The sequence below is a fragment of the Oreochromis niloticus genome, linkage group LG14 (assembly GCF_001858045.2).
Source record: "Oreochromis niloticus isolate F11D_XX linkage group LG14, O_niloticus_UMD_NMBU, whole genome shotgun sequence".
NCBI lineage: Eukaryota > Metazoa > Chordata > Actinopteri > Cichliformes > Cichlidae > Oreochromis > Oreochromis niloticus.
In genome coordinates this window covers 8,529,110-8,550,163 of record NC_031979.2, presented here as the reverse complement: position 1 = coordinate 8,550,163, position 21,054 = coordinate 8,529,110, and the positions used below count along the sequence as shown (strand labels likewise).

Genomic DNA, 21,054 nt, shown 5'->3' with positions numbered 1-21,054 from the left:
TTTCCTGTTACTGGATTTAAAAAAAAAAAAAAAATCCTGGTCCTCTTTTGTGACAAAGTTGCGACAAAATAACTACTCATTTAAAATTGCGTTCTAAATTTAATTATTTACAAAAAATTATTTGGTTTCTAGCTGCGGTAACACTGGTTTCCGTATTCATGCTGCATTCACGGAGGATACGGACTTTTTTAAAAGCCAGAAATAGTGCTACCTAGTTAAACGGACACCTAAAAATATAAATTTATCATTAATCAAAAATAGTAATAATAATAAAAATAACAATAATAATGAAATACACAAACATTGCCTCAAATGTACGGGACGCATTGATAAACACGAGAAACTTCAGTTGAGCAAGAGCCTAAACAGAATATGGCATTGATTGTTCCTATACCTCTGTGAACGCATCTTCCGCTACCAGACAAACATGGCGACCTGCATCGGCATGGTTGCTAAAGTTGGGGTTTTTGCAGCTGCTGTGTTAAAGCCGGTAGCCAGACAGTGTCCAGGGCATAGGGTAAATGTATTTGTCCCGCATCGCTTGTCGCATGGAGTCCGGAGTCGTTTGTACGAGCATGTCCGTGAAGGCTACAGTGACAAGCCTGAGCTGGACATGAGAGCCGTGTGTGAGGAGACTGACAAAGTCATAGCTAATGTAGAGAGCAGGAAAGGGGACCTGCGAGGGGACGATGTGAGGAAAATTGTAAGCGGTTTTAGTTACTTATTAAGTACTGTTTGTGGCATTAAAACACCATAATTTTATCTCATGTCAAAACTAGTTTTTTTTTTTCTGAATCTTATCACTTGACTGAAAAATCTGTTTTTACAATAAGCCTTTACATGCATTTGCTTAAAATGTAACATGTGATGTCACAAACTCCCACTGATGCGTAGATGTGTAAAGATTTAGGGCAAGTAGTGAGGAACTTTTCCTTCTTCTGCAGGTGAATCTTCTAGACTAGGAGGTCAACAAACTGTACTCTAAAACCTCATAGCAGACTGATACTCAATCATCTAAATGGAGTAAAAACCTAACATGCATGTTTGTGAGGTTTGCTTTAATTTTTAAATAATTCAACTGTACTACCTGCAGGTCACAATTAGAGAAATACAATACCCTCTGTAATGTGTGGGACAAAAATGGCTGTAATTCTTATACTGTTCATGCAAAATCTTTTATAACCCTGACAATTAAACCTTAAAGTCTGCGCTTAAATGACATCTTGATTCCCTGATTTGCAATCCACTGTGGTGGTGGTGTAAAGAGGCAAAAAAAAAAAAAAAACCTACTATGGAGGGCACTGCAAGCCTAGCCTGGATCTAAAAATTGACAAAATGTCTAGTCATGCTGACTGACCTTAAAACTACACTTTTTTTCTACTTACCATAATAAAAAGTGATGTCTTTGGTGTGAATACTTGTGACTGTAAGCATGATATCTTATCATGAAATCATCTGGGAAACAAAAAACAAAGCAGTTGTTTAAAATTAGATTGACTGTGTTATATTTGACTCATTAGTTCTCAGTGTTTTTACATATGTACACCTGCTTAACATTACTATTGTCTAATTTGCTTGCTTTTGACTTGATCATCCTGATTGTGTACCTTTTAGGTGTGTGTGTGGCAGGAGCTCCAGGCAGTAAAGACAGAAATCTCTGAACTGGAGGAAGAGAAGCGGCGCATCAGCGATATAGTCAGAGGACTAGTGGTGAGAAATTGTTATTACAGCTCTAAACATTATAACCAGAATGAACTTGAGTTTCTATCGAGGTTTGCGTCATCATTTACTCTGCTTTGAGTTTTTATTTTGTGTTGTTCCAAGTTGTCAGAGTGTAGATTTGTAGATTTCTATGACCTAACTGATCTTTTCCTCACAGACAAAGGAGGACAAGAAAGCCCTCGCCAATGTAAGTTTCACTTCAGAACCTTGTCTCTTTTATTACTGAATCAGTTAACCTTCCTACTTCCCCATGTTTTTGATCTATAATAAATCTCATGTGGCACCACTTCTGAGTCTTTGCTCCTTTCTATTCTTTAGCTTCCAGAGTACAACCAAGCTCTTCAGAAGGGCAGAGAGATCCGCAACAGACTCAATCATCTGTACCACAAAGAGACTGAGCTGGATGAGGAACACTATGGCCGAGCACTCAGGCTGCCCAACACTACACACCCTGCTGTGGTCAGGACACACTATGCACACACACTACTTTGTCCTGAGCCGCTTGGGAGAGATTTACTGTGAAGCTCAAGTCACTAAGTCTAAGTTTCTCTTGCTCTTTCCAGCCAGTAGGAGATGAGAGCCAGGCGAGGATGGTGGAGCTCGTGGGACAGAAACCAGGTGACTAATGAGATGAGAAGTGCAGATTTCTAAACTTTAAATTGATTACCTAATATTTTTTAATGAATGCTGACGCAAACGTGTGTGCGTGTGCTTCTCTGGTATAGAGTTTGACTTTAAGCCCAAAGGACATGTAGAGCTGGGAGAAGAGTTAGGACTCATCAGGCAGAGGTGATGATGACTCTGTTTGTTGTTTACAGTCCTTCACTGTACTGTATGCCCACTATAACACTGTCTAATATACAGTACAGGCTACAGGCTACTTTAATTTAAATAAACTGCGCTATTTGCATTTCCTCTGTCCACTGCTGCAGGCATCTAGCTCATGTCTCAGGCCACAGGTCCTACTATCTTCGAGGAGCCGGGGCCAGACTTCAAGCTGCACTCCAGAACTTTGCCCTTGACACGCTACAGCGACGGGTACGTGTGTTTGGTCATTTGATGTGATCCCCGAATAATTAATGTTTGTAGTGTGTATTATTCTCAATATCTAGACATTCCCCCTTTGACTCCTACAGGGCTTCATTCCCATGGTTGTGCCTGATATGCTGAAGGGTGCAGTGTTTGTGAGTACCAAAGCTCAGGTTTCTAAAGTCACAATAAAATAATTTTGTCATACGCTGTACATAAAGGATAGTCTCATCCATCAAGACACTCACTGTTCTGTGTAGTCTCGTCTTTCAGCCTCATTTTAAGGCTTTAATTTGAGCTTATTGTTTGCCAGATATAAGCACAGTTTAGGAGCTCAGTTTTGCTGCCGAGTAGGCGCTCACCTGTCACTCAAAGTGGCTATGCCCCCAAATTAAAGCCTTAATAAAATGAAAATGACTGAGTCAGACACATTCACCTGGTTACCTTGTCATAACCTTTGCAATTAGCCATAGAAATGAAAGCCATTTTTCAAAACCAGGCCATAAACATATTCATATCTGTAGCAAAGTTGAGCATTTTAACATGGGAGTCTATGGGGATTGACTCACCTTTGGTGCTAGCACATCTGCATTAGCCTCATTTTTCAGCCGTGAAGGTTGCTGCTTGAATTTTAAATAGAACAATTTTAATTTAAATTATTCTAAATGAATTGTTTTGCAGTTATATATAAATTTTCATTAAAGTAACTGTGCTCTCTGATTTGACCACCTCCAGGAGGGTTGTGGGATGCAGCCCAATGCCCAAAGCTCGCAAGTCTACTCACTGGACCCTGCACGTTTCCCAGACCTCAACCTGGCTGGAACTGGAGAGGTTGGGGTGGCAGGTAAAGCTTTTTTGTCCATTTCCACACAGTTTCAAATAAACAGTTGGTTGTTTATCAATACAGCAACAGTGTGTTGTATTTTTTAGTAAGCCTACAGCTATCGAGTGTAGTAACTGAGAGAGGTCTGCTTAGTCCCAACAACATTTGATCATTCAAGCATTCGATCGATTGCTGAAGTGAGATGTCGTGTGTCTTGCTGTCCATCAACATATCAGTAGTCAGGTTTCAGTAAAGAAAAGCTCTTGTGGATCTCGGTACGTTTGGTTGTGTTTCTTTAATCTGAGGGGTGGTAATGTGTAAACTGGATGCATCCATTTGTGTCTCTTCCCTCAGGCTATTTCATGGATCATGCAGTGAACTGGAAGGACCTGCCTGTCAGGTGAGGTGCACCCCACCTGTTACTTTGAGATATATGGAGTAATTACACATCACGTGATGCTGTCGTGTCTGTGTGCAGGACGGTGTGCAGCAGCACCTGCTACAGAGCAGAGACCGACACAGGCAGAGAGACATGGGGGCTCTACAGAGTACATCATTTCAATAAGGTCAGAAGCCACACGGAAGTTTAATGTGTACATTTGCTGTACACGGACAAACCAGTGATAATGTAAATGGTTATTTGCTTGTTTGGCTGCTTGCTTTTGAATAAACAATTCCTCCTGCTGAACTACTATGTGCATCTGTGCAGGTGGAGATGTTTGGAGTGACGGCAGATGAGACAGGAGAAGAAAGCTCGCAGCTGCTGCAGGAGTTCGTCAGTCTGCAAAAAGAGATGTTTTCTGCACTGGAACTGCACTACAGGTCAGCACACACACACACACACACACACACACACACACACACACACACACACACAGTCTTACTGTCTCCTCAGCTGTGTTCTTTGTTCAGCTTGGACTAAATGATAGTTTTGTACAGTGTGGAAATATTCTGAAATGCAAAATGGCGATGTTCCTCCCCTGTTTTCTCTCAGTGAATGCTTCCACTGGTAGTAAGAAATAGTTTCGTGTAGTGAGGAAAGACGCAAAAGCTGAGCATGACAACATAAGACCAAAGATATAAAATATTAAGTGTAAAGGTATTTTTATTGTTGATGTGTGAACACATTTTATATGTATCTGTTTTCCGTGTTTCTGTGGCCCTCTATACCCACTACAGTGGTTGCTTTGTTCCACAACATCATCTCACAGTCACTTGTATTTATATCCACCGTTAAGACGCAGGAAGACACTGCAGTATTTTTCTGAAAGCTAGGTGTCGCCACTCAGACAGTATTGCCACATAAGTGCTGATATAGGAGAAGAACTCAAAACCAGAAGCCAACAATTTGTCAGGTGTTTTTTTTTTCCACTACAAACTCAGGTTTTCTGTTCCAACATCTGTATATCCAACATCTATATGTCTCTGAGCTTCTGTACTGGAATATCATTAAAATGGCAGTATAGACTGACAAGATCGTACACTAGTCTCTTCAGTTCAGCTGCAGTGGCCACGGCACAGCTGGATAGGTTACAAAGATCAAGATGTGCATGACTGGCTAAAGCAAGACAGGATGTGGTGTCAAATTCAGTGCGCAACACAATGAACATATTGGAGCCATAAGGGTTTTCTGCCCAATATTAGCGTGGTAGTGTTTAGTTTCCTTGGCCAGGTGAGGTTTGCGCCCTTATTATTCCATTAGTTCACTGGAAATCTCAATATGAGGGCCAAAGAAATTGAGATTTTTCCATTGAAAGTGGAAAAGTCCATTAGGCTGTAAAACCAAAAGAAACCTATCAGATATATGAAACTGATACGTCCTTTAAAAGAAGGATTGTACTGGCCATCTTTGCCAGAAATCATTTGAAAGAGCCTGAACAGTTCTGAAAGAAAAATTAAGTGGACAAATGAAACTAAAATGGTGTTTAAGAAAAGTATGGAGGAGGAGAGAAACGGCTCATGATCAGAAGCATAACACATCATCTGTAAAATATGGTGGAGGTAATGTTGTGGTATGGACATGTATGGCTAGAACCAGGTCACAAGTGGTGGTGACTGGTGACATTATGACCTCGTCCCTCTTCTTGGTAAAGCTTGGCATAATTTCAGTACTTCTGAAAAAAACAAAAGCAAAAAACAAAACAAACCTTCAACTTCGACTGGAAAGTGACCCAATTAGGATTCGTCTGTTAACGGTCACATTTTTGGCCATTCAAGTATGAACAGGTGAGCTGTGTTACAATGGTACACAAGTGTCTAAAAGGATAGAATGATAACATCTTATATCCAAGAGGTGGATTCTGGGGAAAAATGCTTCTAAATTGCTCATTGACAGGCTGACAATCCCATGTAGTCATAAAGCAGTGAGTTTAGTTGAACCCTGTTCTGTCTTGAATTTGAACTGAAACAGAAAAAAAGTACATTTAAAGCTCGAGTCACCCAATGTCTACAGAAAATGCAGCACTACTTTCACTTTACACATTCCTCAGCTAAATGTTGAGATCCGACCCTTACCTGTGAGTGTTTTCTTCTTCAGAGTGCTAGACATGCCGACAGAGGAACTTGGTCCTCCAGCACACAGAAAGTATGACATTGAAGCCTGGATGCCTGGGAGAAACAGCTATGGAGAGGTCAGCCCTGTTATATAAATATTACCCATTTACCTACTTACCTCCAGTTACCTCATTTCTATTTCTAATCAAGAAGCTTTCAGTTTGAACAGTCAGTAGTGACTCACACCACTCCTGCATGAATAAATTTAAGGACTGGTTTTTATAATTGTTGCTCATTTTATATCCTCTATATCTCAGGTTTCCAGTGCGTCCAACTGTACAGACTACCAGAGCAGACGCCTCAACATCCTGTATGAGAGAGAGGACGGCAGTCTGCAGTACGCCCACACAGTAAGACTGCGGATGATGCAGCACTGCTGTATATTGCTGCTGATTACATATACCACCTCCGTAATCTATGTTTTCTTCCTCATCCTAGGTGAACGCCACAGCGTGTGCTATCCCCCGAACCGTAATCGCCATCCTGGAGACTCACCAAACCAAAGTAAGACACCAGCAGCAGCTTTTTTTCCCACATTATTATGAAAAACAGTTCTGTTGTATATTCCCCTCATGTTTCTCATAATAAAACACCAGTTCATCTACCTGACACAGTGTATAATGTGTAATATTTGTGGTGTTGTGACTGTTGTGATTCATGTTTAAATCACTTCTGTCAAACTCACATCCTACCCTTCCAAACATTTTTTTCTGGGACTTTGCACATCACGTGAGGTTCTAAATAAATTTTACTCGACCTAGTTACAGCAGCTGTCTGCAGTAATGCGCCCCGTTGCACACGCCACAGTGGTACAACAAAGGAAAGTTGATGTTGAAAACCCAAAGTAGAGGCTGCTGGGAGAGAGACAACTTCTTTACTGAGTGTAAAGAAAAGCCGGTGACTCTATGTGCCACAAGACAGTTTGTGTTTGCAAAGAATAATTTGTTTTGTAATTCTGAATCGGCACAGAGCCACAGAAGGGTTAGAAGTTGTGACGGGCAAGTCTCACTGCAGCAGTGGAAACGGCAACCGAGTCAGGGATTCAAATAGAAATCTCAGTTTATTTCCAGATTGTTTATCGTAAACAGTTTCATGCCAGAAGTTGAATGGTATCGATGAACTTCAAGATCAAGGATCTTTTAATTTTTTCTAAAACCCACTGAGCTGTCACGTTCAGGCTCTATACCAGGGGTCTCAAACTGGCAGCCAGGGGGTCACTTGCGGCCCACATCACCCCTACTTTATATTGACGTGAAGTTACTTTTTTGTTAGGGGGGATTTGTTTGCTGTTGCGTGCAATGCTAAAATAAGTTCTTTAAAAAGGAAAAAATGACTTAATATGAAGGTAATATGAGCAGAAAGAGAGTACCAATTTGTTCATTTGGTAGTTCAGTGAAAGGCTTCAGTTAAGAGTGAGAAAAATAATTGTGCTCACTTTAGCAGTTTTGTCTTGTTATACAAAATTTGAAATTTCAAAAAACAAACAAAACACTACATTTTTGGAAATATTTGTGGGTGTTTTCATTTTTGTATGTTTTGTGTTTTTTTTGTTTTTTGTACTACTTGAACACTAAAGTGTCCCTCACATGAGATGACAGAACCAGAAGTGGCCCACAGATATTTTAAGTTTAAGACCACTGATCTAGACTGTAGTAAAAGACAGACATAGATACCTTGACATCACATATACCTGAGCTAAACATTTTCGCCGTTGCAGCAGGCTGATTTTTTTCGTTTTCAGCCTTTCTTTTGATTTGCTGCTGTGTTTGGATCATTGTGCTGTTCCAGGACGCAGTTTGGGCTGAGCTTTAGCTGTGGTACAGAAGGCCTCCCATTTGACTTTACAGTATTTTGGTACACAGGAGTTCAGTGACTGCTGAAGGTGCTTAGCTCCTGTAGCTGCAAAACAAGCCCAAATCATCACCCCTCCACCATCATGCTTGACGATTGGTATGAGGTGTTGGTGCTGATGGGCTGTGCTTGGTTTTACGTTTTCACAGAGGACTTGTTCTTGAAATCTTGTGGTTTGTACAGATGCAGCTTTTCGAACCTAACTCTTGCTGCCATGCTCTGTTTCTACATCAGAGGCTTTCTCCTTTAAACACTTCCAAACAATCCATACTTGTATAATTGTGCCATCATGAACTTTAACCATTAAATTTCTCTGAGCTTTACACGGCCGACCTTTGAGGTAAATTTGCTGGGATGTCCACTCTTAGGAAGCTTGTAGCACGTGTTAACACACACCTGAATGCTCCAGACCAGCAAAGTCCCAAACTTCTGCTTTTTGTAAAGGCACTCACACTCAATGATAATCAATTAATGAAGTGCATTTGAATAACACCAACTGGCTGTTAATTCTTATAGAAGTAGTGAGGGTGTATTTAGTTTTTCACAGGAATTGATAAAGTCTAGCTTTTTCTCTCATCATATGTTTTCAAGAAGTTTTGAAACTAAGACTATACTTACTTATGTTCTCTCACCAGGAGGGAACAATACGTGTTCCCCGAGCCCTGCAGCCTTACTTGAGTCTGGAAGTGATTGAGAAGCCAAAGTACACTCCACTGAAATACATCGGACCCAATCAGCGCTACCCGCCAGCAAGGCCGGCTCCTAAAATTAGATGACACTAACACAAGTTCAACGCTTTAAACAGAAGCCATCGTCTACATAAATAAATGTTTGTTTGTTTATTTAATGCAAGTGGATTGGTTGATTGACTATGTCCCTCAAAAGAAATAAAAAATATTCCTTTGTCTAATGTAATGAAACGGGTGTCTTTTGTCTGGATAATTAGAGGAACAATAAGAAAAAAGCAATAAAAAAAGTGTGTATATCTCCAATATGGTTACTTTGGGTTTTTTTTTTTCAGGGGGCTGCATTTATAGACCTTGTAGATGGATTAGCTCTACAACAAAAACACACTATGTGCCTTTGAAGGGGGGAGCTTGCAGTTGGATATTTAGTAACTCCCAAAGGTGACATAAAGACTTGTTAATGTGCCTTATATTACCAGCTGTTTCAAAGTGATCTGCTAAAATAATTGAGCAGCAGCTAGAGGAGGTGATGAAGCCTACAGGGAGCCTGCAATCAAAGTGTTATCCTAATAGTGTCATTGAAGAGCGCTGGGGTTTAAACAGAGCGCAGTTTAAGTGAATTTATTTTCGCTTGAATCTAAGGAGAGCTGCATGCCCCTACTGTTATCACAGTTGATGCGCAAATATTTTTGCTAAGTACAGGACGTCAACCTGATTCTCTGGCACCGGTCTGGGCTTTAATCGGTCACCTGACACCACACACACAGGACTGTGCTCCGCGGCTCGGCTCCACCTCGCTCGGCGGGTGTGTGAAGAAGATCCAGCCCGTTATTTCAAGGTTATCTCCTGCAGGAGCCTCACTTCCCGGATCCTATGGGAATTCTGATAACCGCGGTGTTTCTCTGGGCTGCCGTCGGAGGTAAGCGTTCATCACATCCATTAAACACACACACAGTGTGCATGCAGGGCGCTTTTAGTGTGAAGTGGCGGCAAAAAATTGGCAAGCTAAGCCGGAGACGACCCAGTTCTTTACACACTACTACCTCAGCTATTCTTTTTACCGCCATGGAGCCGGCTTTGTGATAGACATAGACACAATAAACGCGTTTTAGCGCTACTTTGTGGCGCAGACTGGGGCTTTATGCTAACCTAATGGCGGAATCCGCAGGGGTTTAAGACTAATAGGCTAAACAGGAGCGTTGTTACATAATTTGTTGTGCGCCCACCTTTGTGTTTGTGTGCCTGTGGGACGATACTGCTTCTGGCCGTAGACGCATTTCATACACTGAGGAGTATTTCGGTGTTTAGGGACTCCCGGCGTTGTCCGCTACAAATCCAAATGGAAAAAGCTCCGCGCGCAGGTGAGCGGAACAGCGCACACGTGCGCGTGCTGCTCAGCTGCACGCGCCAGCCGCTGCGAGAGCCAGCGTAATCAATTATAACAGACCGCGTGCGGGGTGTGAGAAGCAGGGGAAGTATGCCTCACACACACACACACACACGCGCGCGTCTGCAGGGGCGCACAGCTCTGTCAGTAACCTATAGGTACAAACTGTGGGTTAGAGTTGTGTCGCAGTGTGTGAGGGCAATAACCCCACCCTAACACTATACAACCAAATCTATTATTACATTAAACTGGATATAAAATACTCCTGAATGCAACTGCCGCTCGACATCGATCAATGCCAAGACTCCATATTGCGCATCCTTCAACCCCCCATAATAAATGCATCTATTGCTGATGCAGACAGACATTTTGGGGCTTGTTGAGCAGCTCGTGTACTCCACTAATTTGACTTGGACACGTGATGTATTCATTTCAGAGCGGACAAGCCGATATAAAGCCAGATCACGGTGATAATTATGGCACTGGGGTGTCCCAGCTTTCACACACACACACGCACACACACACTTCGTCATCACATGGACTTGCAGACTGTTTAAAGGCCAAACTGTAGGCAGCTCACGTGTCTGCGAGGGGGCACCAGTGGTATCAGCTGGTCCCGTATTGATCCTGCACTGATCGGGCTGTGAGCTGCGATCCCACAGAGCCCAGATAAAAGTCAAAGCTTTGATTTTCCTCAGTGTCTTTTATTATTTATAATTATTTGTGAATACATAACATTTGAAGTCATGTTTGATGAAGTGAACCTTTATGGCGTCTTTTAAACAAAACCATTGTTGTTAGTTGATAGACACAATCAAAGTGAAGTGAATTGCTCATGGTTTTAATAAATAAGCCGATGAGAAACACTAAAAAAACAAAAACAAAACAACTGTTGATTTCCATTATGTGCCTCTGCAGATATACTTTTTTTGTAGATGTGGGTAATTCCTTAGAAACGTCCTTACAAATATTCTCCTTTGTGTATTTTGGGTGGCACTGTTAGTGTGGTATGCTTGACAGTGGTGGAAGAAAAATGCACTTCATGCTAATACAAGTACACTTCATTAGGCATTTTCAGTCAGTCAAAAATATTATGACAGTTAAAAACTTCTTTATGTTTCCCTTTTAACGTCAGGGGCCCAGACTTGACAAATTTGTTGGAAAGATTATATTTACCTTTATTTACGCATGATTTTCTTCATAATTGTGATGGCGAAGTACCACTAAAAAAACAGAAAACAATCTTGTAAAGTAAAGTTAACATGTGCAATGACATTCATGAACAAAGGGTGAATAAAACTGCTGGAACTGAGCAGCATCACATCTCACACTTCAAACAGTCCTCGCTCCCGGTGCGCAATAATGAAGGAGAGAGTTGCAGGTTGCAGGATGAACATGGATTCTCGGTCCTCGTTAGATGCAGTGTATCACCATGAGGAAAAGGCACCGACAGAGCAGCTTAGTGTGCCTTTAATGACATGCTGGCTGGCATGGGATTGGTGACTGATTTAACCTGGGTGGGAAACTACCTTGTGAGCTAAAGCTTCTAGGAACGACTGCATCCTGGAGTGCGAGAGAGAAGGGGGGACTGGGAGTTAAGCACATTAACAAGGGAACAGCTCCACCTACGCTCGCACAGAGCAAACGGTTGGAAAGTAAACAAACTACTTCATCTGTGGTGCAAGGTTTCAGCTCTTTTTACTGATAGAAAACTGCTGATTACACTGATTTTTAGTCCAATTGTCCCTCCGTGCCTCACCGTGTTCACTCTGCGTGTCTGTCTGTGGTTTGTGTTTCAGTGGGAAGCCGGCCAGTAATCTCACCCCTTAATGATGCAAAGGTGAGGAACAAGACTTTAAAAAAAAAAAATTTCATCCATCAGTCTGCTGCTTTTTAATTACTCCACTGTAAAATATGTGTGTGTGTTTGTGTGTATTGTATCATTGTACCATTAGGTTGAATGTATTATTCAGGAGACACTGAATGAAGATGGGTCACCGCATGATTGTGGCCCACAGCTAGCAGGTAGGTAACCAATTAGCTGTTCTTAAGAGATCAGATGGTGTCATGCAGGGTTTAGTGTGTGCGGTTTGATTGCACGGTGATTAGGCTCGCTTGTGTCTAATTGTTTTTTGCAGATGAACTTGATGAGGTGCACAGGCATCAGGGTCTTCTCAGGGAGCTGCAGAAACTGGCTGATGATGGTACACATGAATTCACACTGCCTCAGTCTGATGTTGTTTTTAAGATATTACTACTAAAAAAAACCCCATAAAACATGAGCACTTATATTTGCTGTCTTTTCTTATGTCACACTGACTGGTTCCATTTTTCAGAGAGAGATAAGGAGCGTGATGATGAACGGCAGCGGTACGAGTACAATCTGGCCAATGATGAGAAGGACGAGAATGACTTCGAGGAGACAGGTGAGGACGAGAGAGATCTGAGCAACCTCGCAAAGGAGACAGAGGGAAAGGAAGAAGACAAAACAGAGGATGATGACACCAAGGAGAAGGTGATGGAGGAGCCGCGCATTGAAGATAGAGAGAGGGATGACGAGGAGGAACGAGCCAAGGAGCTTGAGGAGCTGCTTGCCGAAGAGCTCGCCAAGAAAGGCAAGGAGGAGAGAAATGACGAAGAGCTCAAAGAGCTGCTGAAGGAGCTTAAAAAGAAGAGGTACGAGGCGGTGAAGGAGAGGGAGATCCAGAAAGGCGCTGGGACGGAGCACAAGGACAAGGTGGAGGACAAGAAGGAGGAGCAGCAGGACAAAGAAAAGAAGGAGGAAATGGTGGAGGACTTGGAGAAGCAGAGGCTCGAGGAGAGGAGGAAGAATGAGGTGGAACTGATGGTGGAGAAGGAGAAGGTGGAAAAAGAGTTGAAGGAGCTTCTGAAGGAGCAGGACAGCAAGGGCAAGCCAGAGCAGGAGAGGGAGAGGAAGGAGAAGCAAGAAGAGCTGGATGAGCTCGTCAGGAAGATGAAACGGGTGCAGGAGGAGGAACAGCAGGTGGCGCAGGGCAGAGAGAAAGAGGAAGACGAGGATCAAAAGAAGGGGGAAGAGAAGAAGGAGGACAGTGAGAAGAAGAAGGAGGAGGGCGAGGAAGGAGACAAAGAGCCCGACTCAGAGAAAACAGAGACTGGATTTAAGAAGGAAGAGGCAGCAGAGGCGGTGGAGGTGAAGGAGCCGCAGCAGAAGAGAGTGATGGAGAAAGCGAGCGATGAGGCTACACGGCAGTTTGAGCGGGAGCGGTACAAGGGTGAGGAGGAGGAGGATGGAAACGAGGAGGACGAGGAAGATGAGGATGAATATGTCAGGGAGGATGAGGAGGGGCAGCAGGAGGAGGAAGACAATGAGGAGGGTGAAGAGGAGGATGAAGAAGATGAAGGAGAAGTAAGTTAGAACAATTAATGGGTACATTCAGTCTTAACTGCAGATTACAGTGTAATTATACTGTAGTTACTTGGTAGTTATTGGGATGGGGAACCCATAGAACACAGGTGTCGGACTCCAGGCCTCGAGGGCCGGTGTCCTGCAGGTTTTAGATGTGTCCTTGATCCAACACAGCTGATTTAAATGGCTAAATTACCTCCTCAACATGTCTTGGGGTTCTCCAGAAGCCTGTTAATGAACTAATCATTTGATTTAGGTGTGTTGACCCAGGGTGTGATCTAAAACCTGCAGGACACCGGCCCTTGAAGCCTGGAGTCCGACACCCCTGCCATAGAATCACGATATCATCCTTGGTGATACAGTATTGATAAAGGGACACCAAATAACGACATTTTATTAAATAAATTAAAATTCTCTGGGAATACAAGAAACAAAAGGGGTCATGTGACATGGCAGGAGGCAACCTTGATAATCTCATTTTTAATCACGTAAAAACTAAATAAATAAATACATAAATAACTGAAGTAAGATAACTTTTTTAATTGGCTAAAAAATACTGACAAAGTTTAAATCTGAGGACATTACATGCAGTTAAAAAAAGGTGATAAATCACAATGTATGTTATTGTAATATTCAGTATATCACAAAGTAAAAGATTTTACACTTACAAAATCAAACATGAAGCATTAAGAGCAATACGTCTGAGTGAAATGCAAGTGTAATATATAAAATCAGTGGTTCATTTATTCAAACAATTAATCATTAAGGTAATTATGCTTGGTATAAACTCAGTGTATACCAATCAAGTCAATTTAATTTGACCAGACTCCATTAAATGGAACATTTATTATTGCATGTATGTAAAAAATGTACGTTTTTATGCCAAATATATTTAAAAACATATACAAAGCGGGGGTTTTTGGGGGGGGGGGGTGGGGCTCTCTTGTTACATTGACAGTGGTTTGGGATAATTGAAAAATATGCTTTCTCTTAGCTTGTCTGTGCAAATTACAAATGCACTGATTCCATGCTTGTGCAACTTTTTTTTAATCTGCAGGAGCTGCTGGAGATTGAAGCAGAGCTGCGCAAAGTGGCTGCAGAGCTGAGGGAACTTCGCAGAGGATAAGACACCCATAACACACACGCACAGCAGAATGACAAAACCCCTTTGTTGCATTCACAGTCACACATTCAGCTCACACAGTTTCCATTTAACAGCCTTCAAATCCCTTCAGCACTCAGAGGAATCTGTAAATGGACATTAGTCCAAAGTGTACATACTGTTGGTTCATTTCTGCTTTTAGATTGCCTGGAGGGAAAAAGAATACTCTTTTTTTCTTCTCCTTTGGTCATTTGGATGTGTTTTTGTGTTGAAGAAAAGCTTGTGCTCATCACCGTTGCCCCTGTCTTCTCGAGTATCTGTAAATAACGTGCGTGAGGTAGACAGGCGATAGATGCAATAGCATTTCAGCACTTTCATTCAGATGTTAGTTTGATTGCAGATTGCCAGCCACGAAGAGTCACGATCATAGCAATCAGCGCTTCTTTTACTCTGAAGGTTTCATCTTTGATGGCGTGTTCTTGTTTGGGGAAAAAAATACAGTTTCCCTATTATAAGTAGTTAGTGTATTTTAATATACAGTATATTTTGTGCAATAACTGATAACTGTGTGTACCCTGCTGTTCCGACTGTTAACGATACTGCTGATATTTGTACCCAGGAGGAAGTCGTTATCTCCTCTTCATTTCTTTGGCGACTTAAGTAGAAATGAGGATTGTTTGTTTCATTTGGCGCACGCACTGTTACAGCCAGACTGTTCGCGACGAACCGGGGTGACACGAGCGAAACACACACTTGCACGTACATCACACGTTAAGTTTGTCTTTTGCCTGGTTGATCGTGTGGCAGAAGGAGGTGATGTACTTACAGCTTACAAGGTCTAAAAGTGTCACCTCAGGTTTCTCAGCCAGCTTTGCACTCTTATCTTAACAAGCCAAGGAGGAGCTGAAGGAAGGAGGAGAGGAAACACTAAAGCCATTTGTTGTCTTTTTGGTAACAGCGACACCGACAATAATGTCGATAAATACTAGGTAGTGTTACATCCCAGTTTTCACGGCTGTCATGTCATTTGTGTAAATATCAGATATGAGGTCTGTAAGCCAAGGTCATAGGAAATATGAAGCAACACCGCCCCCAAGAGGACACTGGGCAGATATGCACTTAGTGCAGGATTAACAGGGTTGCTACTGGAGGCCCACTTAGTGCAATAACACAGTATAGACTAGAGCACATGCGAATGCAATAATTAGCCAAATACTGAATTACTTAATGTATTTTAATATGTAATCAAAGTGCATCATGTGGTACTCGTATACAAATATTTCTCTTTTTTCTACAAGGCCGAGATTTATGATACGTTTATGTATTTGAACACTGGCCGAGCCGACGGTCAACTTGTGTAAACACGTGGTAATATTACGTGGAATATTATGAATCAACACTGACGATGTTATAGCAATCTATTCCAAAGAGGAGATGCTTGTTCGCTTAAAGGTTAATCAACATGAATGTACTGTAGTTCCTTTTTCTATAGAAATACAAAATGTTTCAACAAAATGCATCTCACAAACCAGCAGGAACACTGCAGGAAACGTCTGTGGGGAGGTGACGCGCTCAGCATAGAGGAATTATGACACAATATGGAAAAAAGTGATTAAAAAAGGCATTTGTAATATTACTGGCCAATCAGAGTGCTGTATTTTGTGCCTGCTGTATCTTCTTCTATGCTACCTGTCAAACAATAAAAAGAAAAGTATACTCAAGTACTGTAGGTTGCCTTTTTTTGCTTGTTTGTTGACCTTAACAGAGCAGAGACAATTAGCAGGTCAAAGTAATTAGTGTGTTTTGCAGAGGATAAAGTTCTGGATCAAGTTTTGTTTATCCTTTTGATGAAACCAATCCGTGATCAACTCCTGGGGTGACAAACACCCACGGTTTCCTCAGAGGAACCACCTGTAGTGTGCGAACCAGCGGCGGCGTGTTTGTCCAACACTGACTGGATGTGGCTGAGCAGAGAGGAGAAAAACTGAGGCATTCCCTCGTAGCCTAGCAGAGAAAAGAGCGCATCAGAAAATGACAGTGTCTTCCTGTGTGTAAGTCATGGTGTACTCCGGCACTACCTGGGAAAATGTTGATGTCGATGACGGTGAGCGCGTGCGTTCCTATGTTGATGATGACGTCCACGCCAAACAGGGCCATGCCGAGCTGAGCTCGGAGCTCCTTGACGAGGGCGGCCACAGCATCTGAGCTGGGAGAAGGCGGGTCCACCATATGTTCATCCACCTTAGAATATGAGACGTGGCATTTTATGGTGGACATGAACAACATCTGACCTGTTGCTCTAAACTAAGTCAGAAATGTTACTCACAGACGTGAGATCAGAGTTCGACTCTGGTTTGGACACCTTTTGGCTGTTGAAGAAGATGGTCCTCCTGTCTGCAGGCAGGGAGAAAGAGAAACAGTTATACAGAAAGCAAAACTGGGTGATAACAGCGGCAAAGATAGTGAAAGCAGTAGAGAAAATGAAATGCTAGAACTCAAAAGGAAGGGACACAAAACGAAAGGAAAAGCAAGAAAGGTAAGGGCAATGCAAGTAAGTAAAAAAAAAAAAAGTTACAATAAAAAGTTAAAAGATAAAAGACGGGAAAGACTAAAAGAATAATGGCGGGGTGGAAACTGACCACAGGGGCCGGAGGGAAAGTTCTTGATAGAGGGTCTCTCTACGCAGCAGTGCTTGTCTCCTACCACAAACACTTTGTACAAAACGGCTCCGTGGTTCACAAAACTCTGAAGCACACAGGGAGGATGGATATCAGCCAGACTGGCTGCACTGAAGAGCAGACACATCTGCAGCACATGGAGACCACATGAGATTAAGAAATGGAAACTTACAAGAATAAATTTTACAGTTAGTAGTTGGTAGATATCAAGTGGGATTTTGCGAGGCAGGAAAAACCAAATCAGCTACCTCATGTGAATATGAGCCGTGTGCCACTCTGGTTTTACAAACTGAGGTGAGGAAAAGAGGAAATGTTTGTGTGTTAGTATTTGAATTTTTATAAAACTGAATTGCATGTTACCTCCAGGCTTCACTCATACACACACACATGCATGCATGCACACGAAGAGACGTATAATAATTACGAAATGTAGAGGACAGAGATTAAGTGAACTGACTGAGAGGAAATGTTAGGCCCTGTCTTATCACAGCCTGCTGAATGGATGACAGGTCATTTCCACTGTGGACCTCGAGGCATGGAGGACTGCAGATACGCCAGTCTGACAATCAAAGGAGAATGAGCAACTGTTAATTTCTGCGATTGAGCTGTAAGCTGCGTTACCCGTTGGGCTGAGAAGCTGCAGTCACCTCGGAGTGAACTGTTCAGTTGGCTCATTATCCGACACGAGACAAAGCGGTCTAATAGTTTAGCCATGGCAGGCAGGGGATCCAGCAGCACTGTGTCAGGATGAGCTGAAACATAACTCTGTGGTGGGAAAGAGAGAGGAGTCACTAACTGCTCATTAATGAAAATGCCCAGCTGCACCATTATTATTAACACACGAGATTAAAAGACTACACACAGAGAGTATTGAAGTACCCTCTGTCAGCAGCCCCAGATGAAGATACAGTTTAAATAGGTGCAGCATTACCTGAAAGTTATCAAGGAGCTGCTGTGATTGGCTATCGTGCTCAGCTTCCACAATGACATCAGACAGCTTGTGAAGGATGATGTCAAAGGGTCCCTGAGGCCCCAGCGGCTGAGTGAGATCAATCTACAATAGAAAAAAAATGTACAGGCTATGTTAATGGAGTTGTTTTAATATAGAATTTTCTACTTTTTATTATAAGCTTCATTATCTTATTGTTTATGCTTTAATCCCAGTTTGGATTAGTGAGACAGACTCCCTCTCTACTTTTAGGACTAGACTTAAACTTTCCTTTTTCATGTAGTTGGGGCCGGATCGGGTGACCTTGAATCCTCCCTTTGTTACACTGCAATAGACCTAGGCTGCTAGGGGCTTCGCATGATGCACTGAGTGTTTCTTCTTCAGTCTCTATATATTTATACACAACTCTGTTTTTAATCATTAATTATTAGAGTCTTCCTCCCCTCACCCCCAACTGGTCTCAGCAGATGGCTGCCCCTCCCTGAGACTTCCTTTTGAAAGCGAGTTTTTTTCCCTCCCACTGCCAGCAAGTGTTTGCTCACAGGTCGTCATTAGACTGTTGGGATTTTCTCTGTATTACAGTAGGGTCTTTCCCTTACAATATACAGCACCTTGAGGAAACTATTGCTGTGATTCGGTGCTATATAAATACATTTTTTTAATTGAACTGAACCCATTCGCACACATATCCATACCTTATAATGTTCACACACACACTCCAATCAATGCACGAGGAGCAACTCAAGGTTCAGTATCTCGCTTGACATGCAGACTGGAGGAGCTGGAGATCAAACCACTAACTTTACAATTACCACATGACCCACCCACTAAACCTACAGAACCTGGCGCGCTCGGGCTGTCTCTAAACAACTGTGCTTATCTTCTTAGGTCAAATCAGATTGGGCGTTCTCAGGGTGGTGCAGCTGTAAGCCATAACTTAGATGTAGCCAATCTATGCTGTAGGAGTTTAATATAGCTAAATTCTCATATTATCACTCTTATTATCTTCATTTGTGCAGTCTTGAAGTGTAATAAGCATGAAGTTGCAAATGGCAGTTTGTTTTAGCACATGTAGCTAATCACTGCAGCAATTAAGAAGTGATCATCTAAAAATATAGAAAGCCAAATTCTCAAATGGTTGAGCAGTGATAAAACAAGAATAAAGCTAATTTGAATATCGCTTCCCAAAAAAGTGTGTGCTACAAGACATGATCAAATGAGTCTGTGTTATTACTTTAAGTTTGAAACCATTGCATACCCAACCGGTAGTCAGCAGCAAGGACAGCAGGGGTGTTTCTTTGAATTGTGGCCACTTTTCCTAGAACACTTGGAAACCTATGACCAAGCGCCTTGTCATAGGGGAGTAATCTGACTGAAGGTGAATGTTCTTGTGATTTGGTGCTATATAAATAAAACTGAATAGAAAATTAGCACTGTCTTTAAGACTTATATGATTCAAGAAGAGAACAAAAATAGAGAACAAAGAAAAAAAACAAAAAAATTGACCTCTGGGGAACAGCATGTGACAGCTGTCTTGGCTTCAGGAGGGATCAGACGTTTTACAACCAAACCACAGAGCCAGTAGATAATTATGTACATTAGCAGGGCCTTGTCACTGGCACACCTACAGTCAATAGATTGCAACACAGTGACTCGCAACAACTTCCAGGAGCAAGGTCAACTGCATGACATCACACAGTATGTAAAAGGTTAAGACACCACATTAAATATATATAGACCTTGTTCACACAGTTCTTTTTATTTTCTTTTGGTATTGTTTCACACTTCGGTTTAAGCCACCAGCAAATCTTTCAGACAAGAAAAAAAGAGTCACTTCCTGATATCTGCTCCTGAAATCTAAATCACCATAAAACACACCCAGGTGGTTTTACACACCCCTGCAGTAGTATATACAGATATTTGTGTGCAGTTAAATGTCTGAACAGTTATGATTACGCATGAATTACAAGTTCACTACAAGCAGATTATAGCAGGTGGCCGCAGGTGGCTGTGACACTAACTGCTAAAGTTGTGGCCCCAAGTATGTGACTATGAGCGCATGGTGTTCCTAATCTATTGTCACAACTATCAAGCAAGTATGAAAACATCCGTCTACCGTCATGCACTTACAAAGACATGCAATGCTAGGGATGTTCGCCCACACACACACAAACAAGAAATTTTTTAGTCTTTAGTCTTTTTTAGACTTAAAAAACCCCAATTTTAATCTATTTTATTTTCCCCTTAATTTGGGAGTTTAAAATCATCTTACTCCTTGGAGTCTGGCACAGCATCACTCACACACTGGCTTGTTATCAACGTGACTACGTAACAACTAAAAAAACTGGCCAGTCTTCAGCCTTGCATTTCATCTGACTCGCCATTGTTATTGCAAACACCCGAGATTAAAAGCCAAGGTGATTTCATGGGAGAAAAAAAAACTCACCTTTACCACTTCCACTCCATGGTCTCTGTAGGAAAAAGCATTAAAATGCTTATAGTCTATTGTTATGTTTTGTAACACATATTGAACAAGACTATACTGACAAATCATTCAGTAAAGAGAATTTTACAGCTGAATAGCCTAAGAGTTACACAGTAATTACACTTACGCACAGAACCGTATGAACGCGTCCAGGTTCATCCTCCTGCACTTCTTGTCGCTGAGCCAGCAGCCCACCCTGCGCCCTGACATCCGGACCCCAGCAGCCGAGGGACCGCACACGCGCACGGACTGGCGATCCATTCATCCCTTCCCTGTGCCACTTCTGCTCGGGAGTGTCGAGTCCTCTCACTCTTTTATGGGGACAGTCATGAGTCATGGTAGTCCGAGTCCGCCTCGGGGGGGGGAAACGAGAGGGCCAGTTTAACTGGTAAAGTCTCTTG

At 42.2% G+C, this 21,054-nt stretch overlaps 3 protein-coding genes across 5 annotated transcripts; 2 read left to right on the top strand and 1 right to left on the bottom strand.

Moving 5' to 3' along the window:
* The first annotated feature begins 389 nt into the window (after positions 1-389).
* sars2 (seryl-tRNA synthetase 2, mitochondrial) lies at positions 390-8,893 on the top strand. The gene is made up of 16 exons (XM_003449271.5): positions 390-703; positions 1,615-1,710; positions 1,880-1,909; positions 2,041-2,181; positions 2,286-2,340; positions 2,448-2,511; positions 2,655-2,760; positions 2,859-2,906; positions 3,487-3,595; positions 3,929-3,974; positions 4,053-4,140; positions 4,284-4,396; positions 6,111-6,204; positions 6,385-6,477; positions 6,566-6,631; positions 8,614-8,893. Exons 1-16 carry the CDS (start codon positions 428-430, stop codon positions 8,752-8,754), a joined length of 1,566 nt encoding a protein of 521 aa, XP_003449319.1. The 5' UTR covers positions 390-427; the 3' UTR covers positions 8,755-8,893.
* Positions 8,894-9,178: 285 nt separating this feature from the next.
* On the top strand, positions 9,179-16,262 carry LOC100692089 (high mobility group nucleosome-binding domain-containing protein 5). Its single transcript, XM_005454364.4, has 6 exons — positions 9,179-9,583; positions 11,851-11,891; positions 12,007-12,076; positions 12,190-12,255; positions 12,388-13,439; positions 14,497-16,262. The coding sequence occupies exons 1-6, from the start codon at positions 9,538-9,540 to the stop codon at positions 14,563-14,565; spliced, it is 1,344 nt and encodes a 447-aa protein (XP_005454421.2). The 5' UTR covers positions 9,179-9,537; the 3' UTR covers positions 14,566-16,262.
* LOC100691819 (inositol-tetrakisphosphate 1-kinase) lies at positions 15,565-21,007 on the bottom strand. Of its 3 annotated transcripts, none has more exons than XM_013273858.3 (10): positions 20,785-21,007; positions 20,615-20,639; positions 18,151-18,273; positions 17,867-17,984; positions 17,677-17,778; positions 17,468-17,508; positions 17,181-17,346; positions 16,868-16,935; positions 16,620-16,782; positions 15,565-16,545 (listed from the first exon to the last, which is right to left on the bottom strand). In XM_013273858.3, exons 1-10 carry the CDS (start codon positions 20,988-20,990, stop codon positions 16,406-16,408), a joined length of 1,152 nt encoding a protein of 383 aa, XP_013129312.1. In that variant the 5' UTR covers positions 20,991-21,007; the 3' UTR covers positions 15,565-16,405. The 3 variants fall into 3 exon arrangements, with proteins under 3 accessions (XP_013129312.1, XP_003449317.1, XP_005454353.1); XM_003449269.5 differs by having other exon boundaries at positions 20,781-20,988; XM_005454296.4 differs by lacking the exon at positions 20,615-20,639 and having other exon boundaries at positions 20,781-21,007.
* Positions 21,008-21,054: the final 47 nt, after the last annotated feature.

Excerpts from the sequence above, each read along its gene's own strand:
- LOC100691819 (XM_013273858.3), bottom strand. The coding sequence starts at position 20,990 with ATGACTCATGACTGTCCCCATAAAAGAGTGAGAGGACTCGACACTCCC. Across the intron at positions 17,347-17,467 it reads ACGGCTCATATTCACATGAG|ATGTGTCTGCTCTTCAGTGC; the intron begins GTAGCTGATTTG and ends CATGTGCTGCAG. Across the intron at positions 16,783-16,867 it reads CGAACTCTGATCTCACGTCT|GTGGATGAACATATGGTGGA; the intron begins GTGAGTAACATT and ends TCATATTCTAAG.
- sars2 (XM_003449271.5), top strand. The coding sequence starts at position 428 with ATGGCGACCTGCATCGGCATGGTTGCTAAAGTTGGGGTTTTTGCAGCT. Across the intron at positions 3,596-3,928 it reads TGGAGAGGTTGGGGTGGCAG|GCTATTTCATGGATCATGCA; the intron begins GTAAAGCTTTTT and ends CTCTTCCCTCAG. Across the intron at positions 6,632-8,613 it reads TGGAGACTCACCAAACCAAA|GAGGGAACAATACGTGTTCC; the intron begins GTAAGACACCAG and ends TTCTCTCACCAG.
- LOC100692089 (XM_005454364.4), top strand. The coding sequence starts at position 9,538 with ATGGGAATTCTGATAACCGCGGTGTTTCTCTGGGCTGCCGTCGGAG. Across the intron at positions 12,077-12,189 it reads TTGTGGCCCACAGCTAGCAG|ATGAACTTGATGAGGTGCAC; the intron begins GTAGGTAACCAA and ends TGTTTTTTGCAG. Across the intron at positions 13,440-14,496 it reads ATGAAGAAGATGAAGGAGAA|GAGCTGCTGGAGATTGAAGC; the intron begins GTAAGTTAGAAC and ends TTTAATCTGCAG.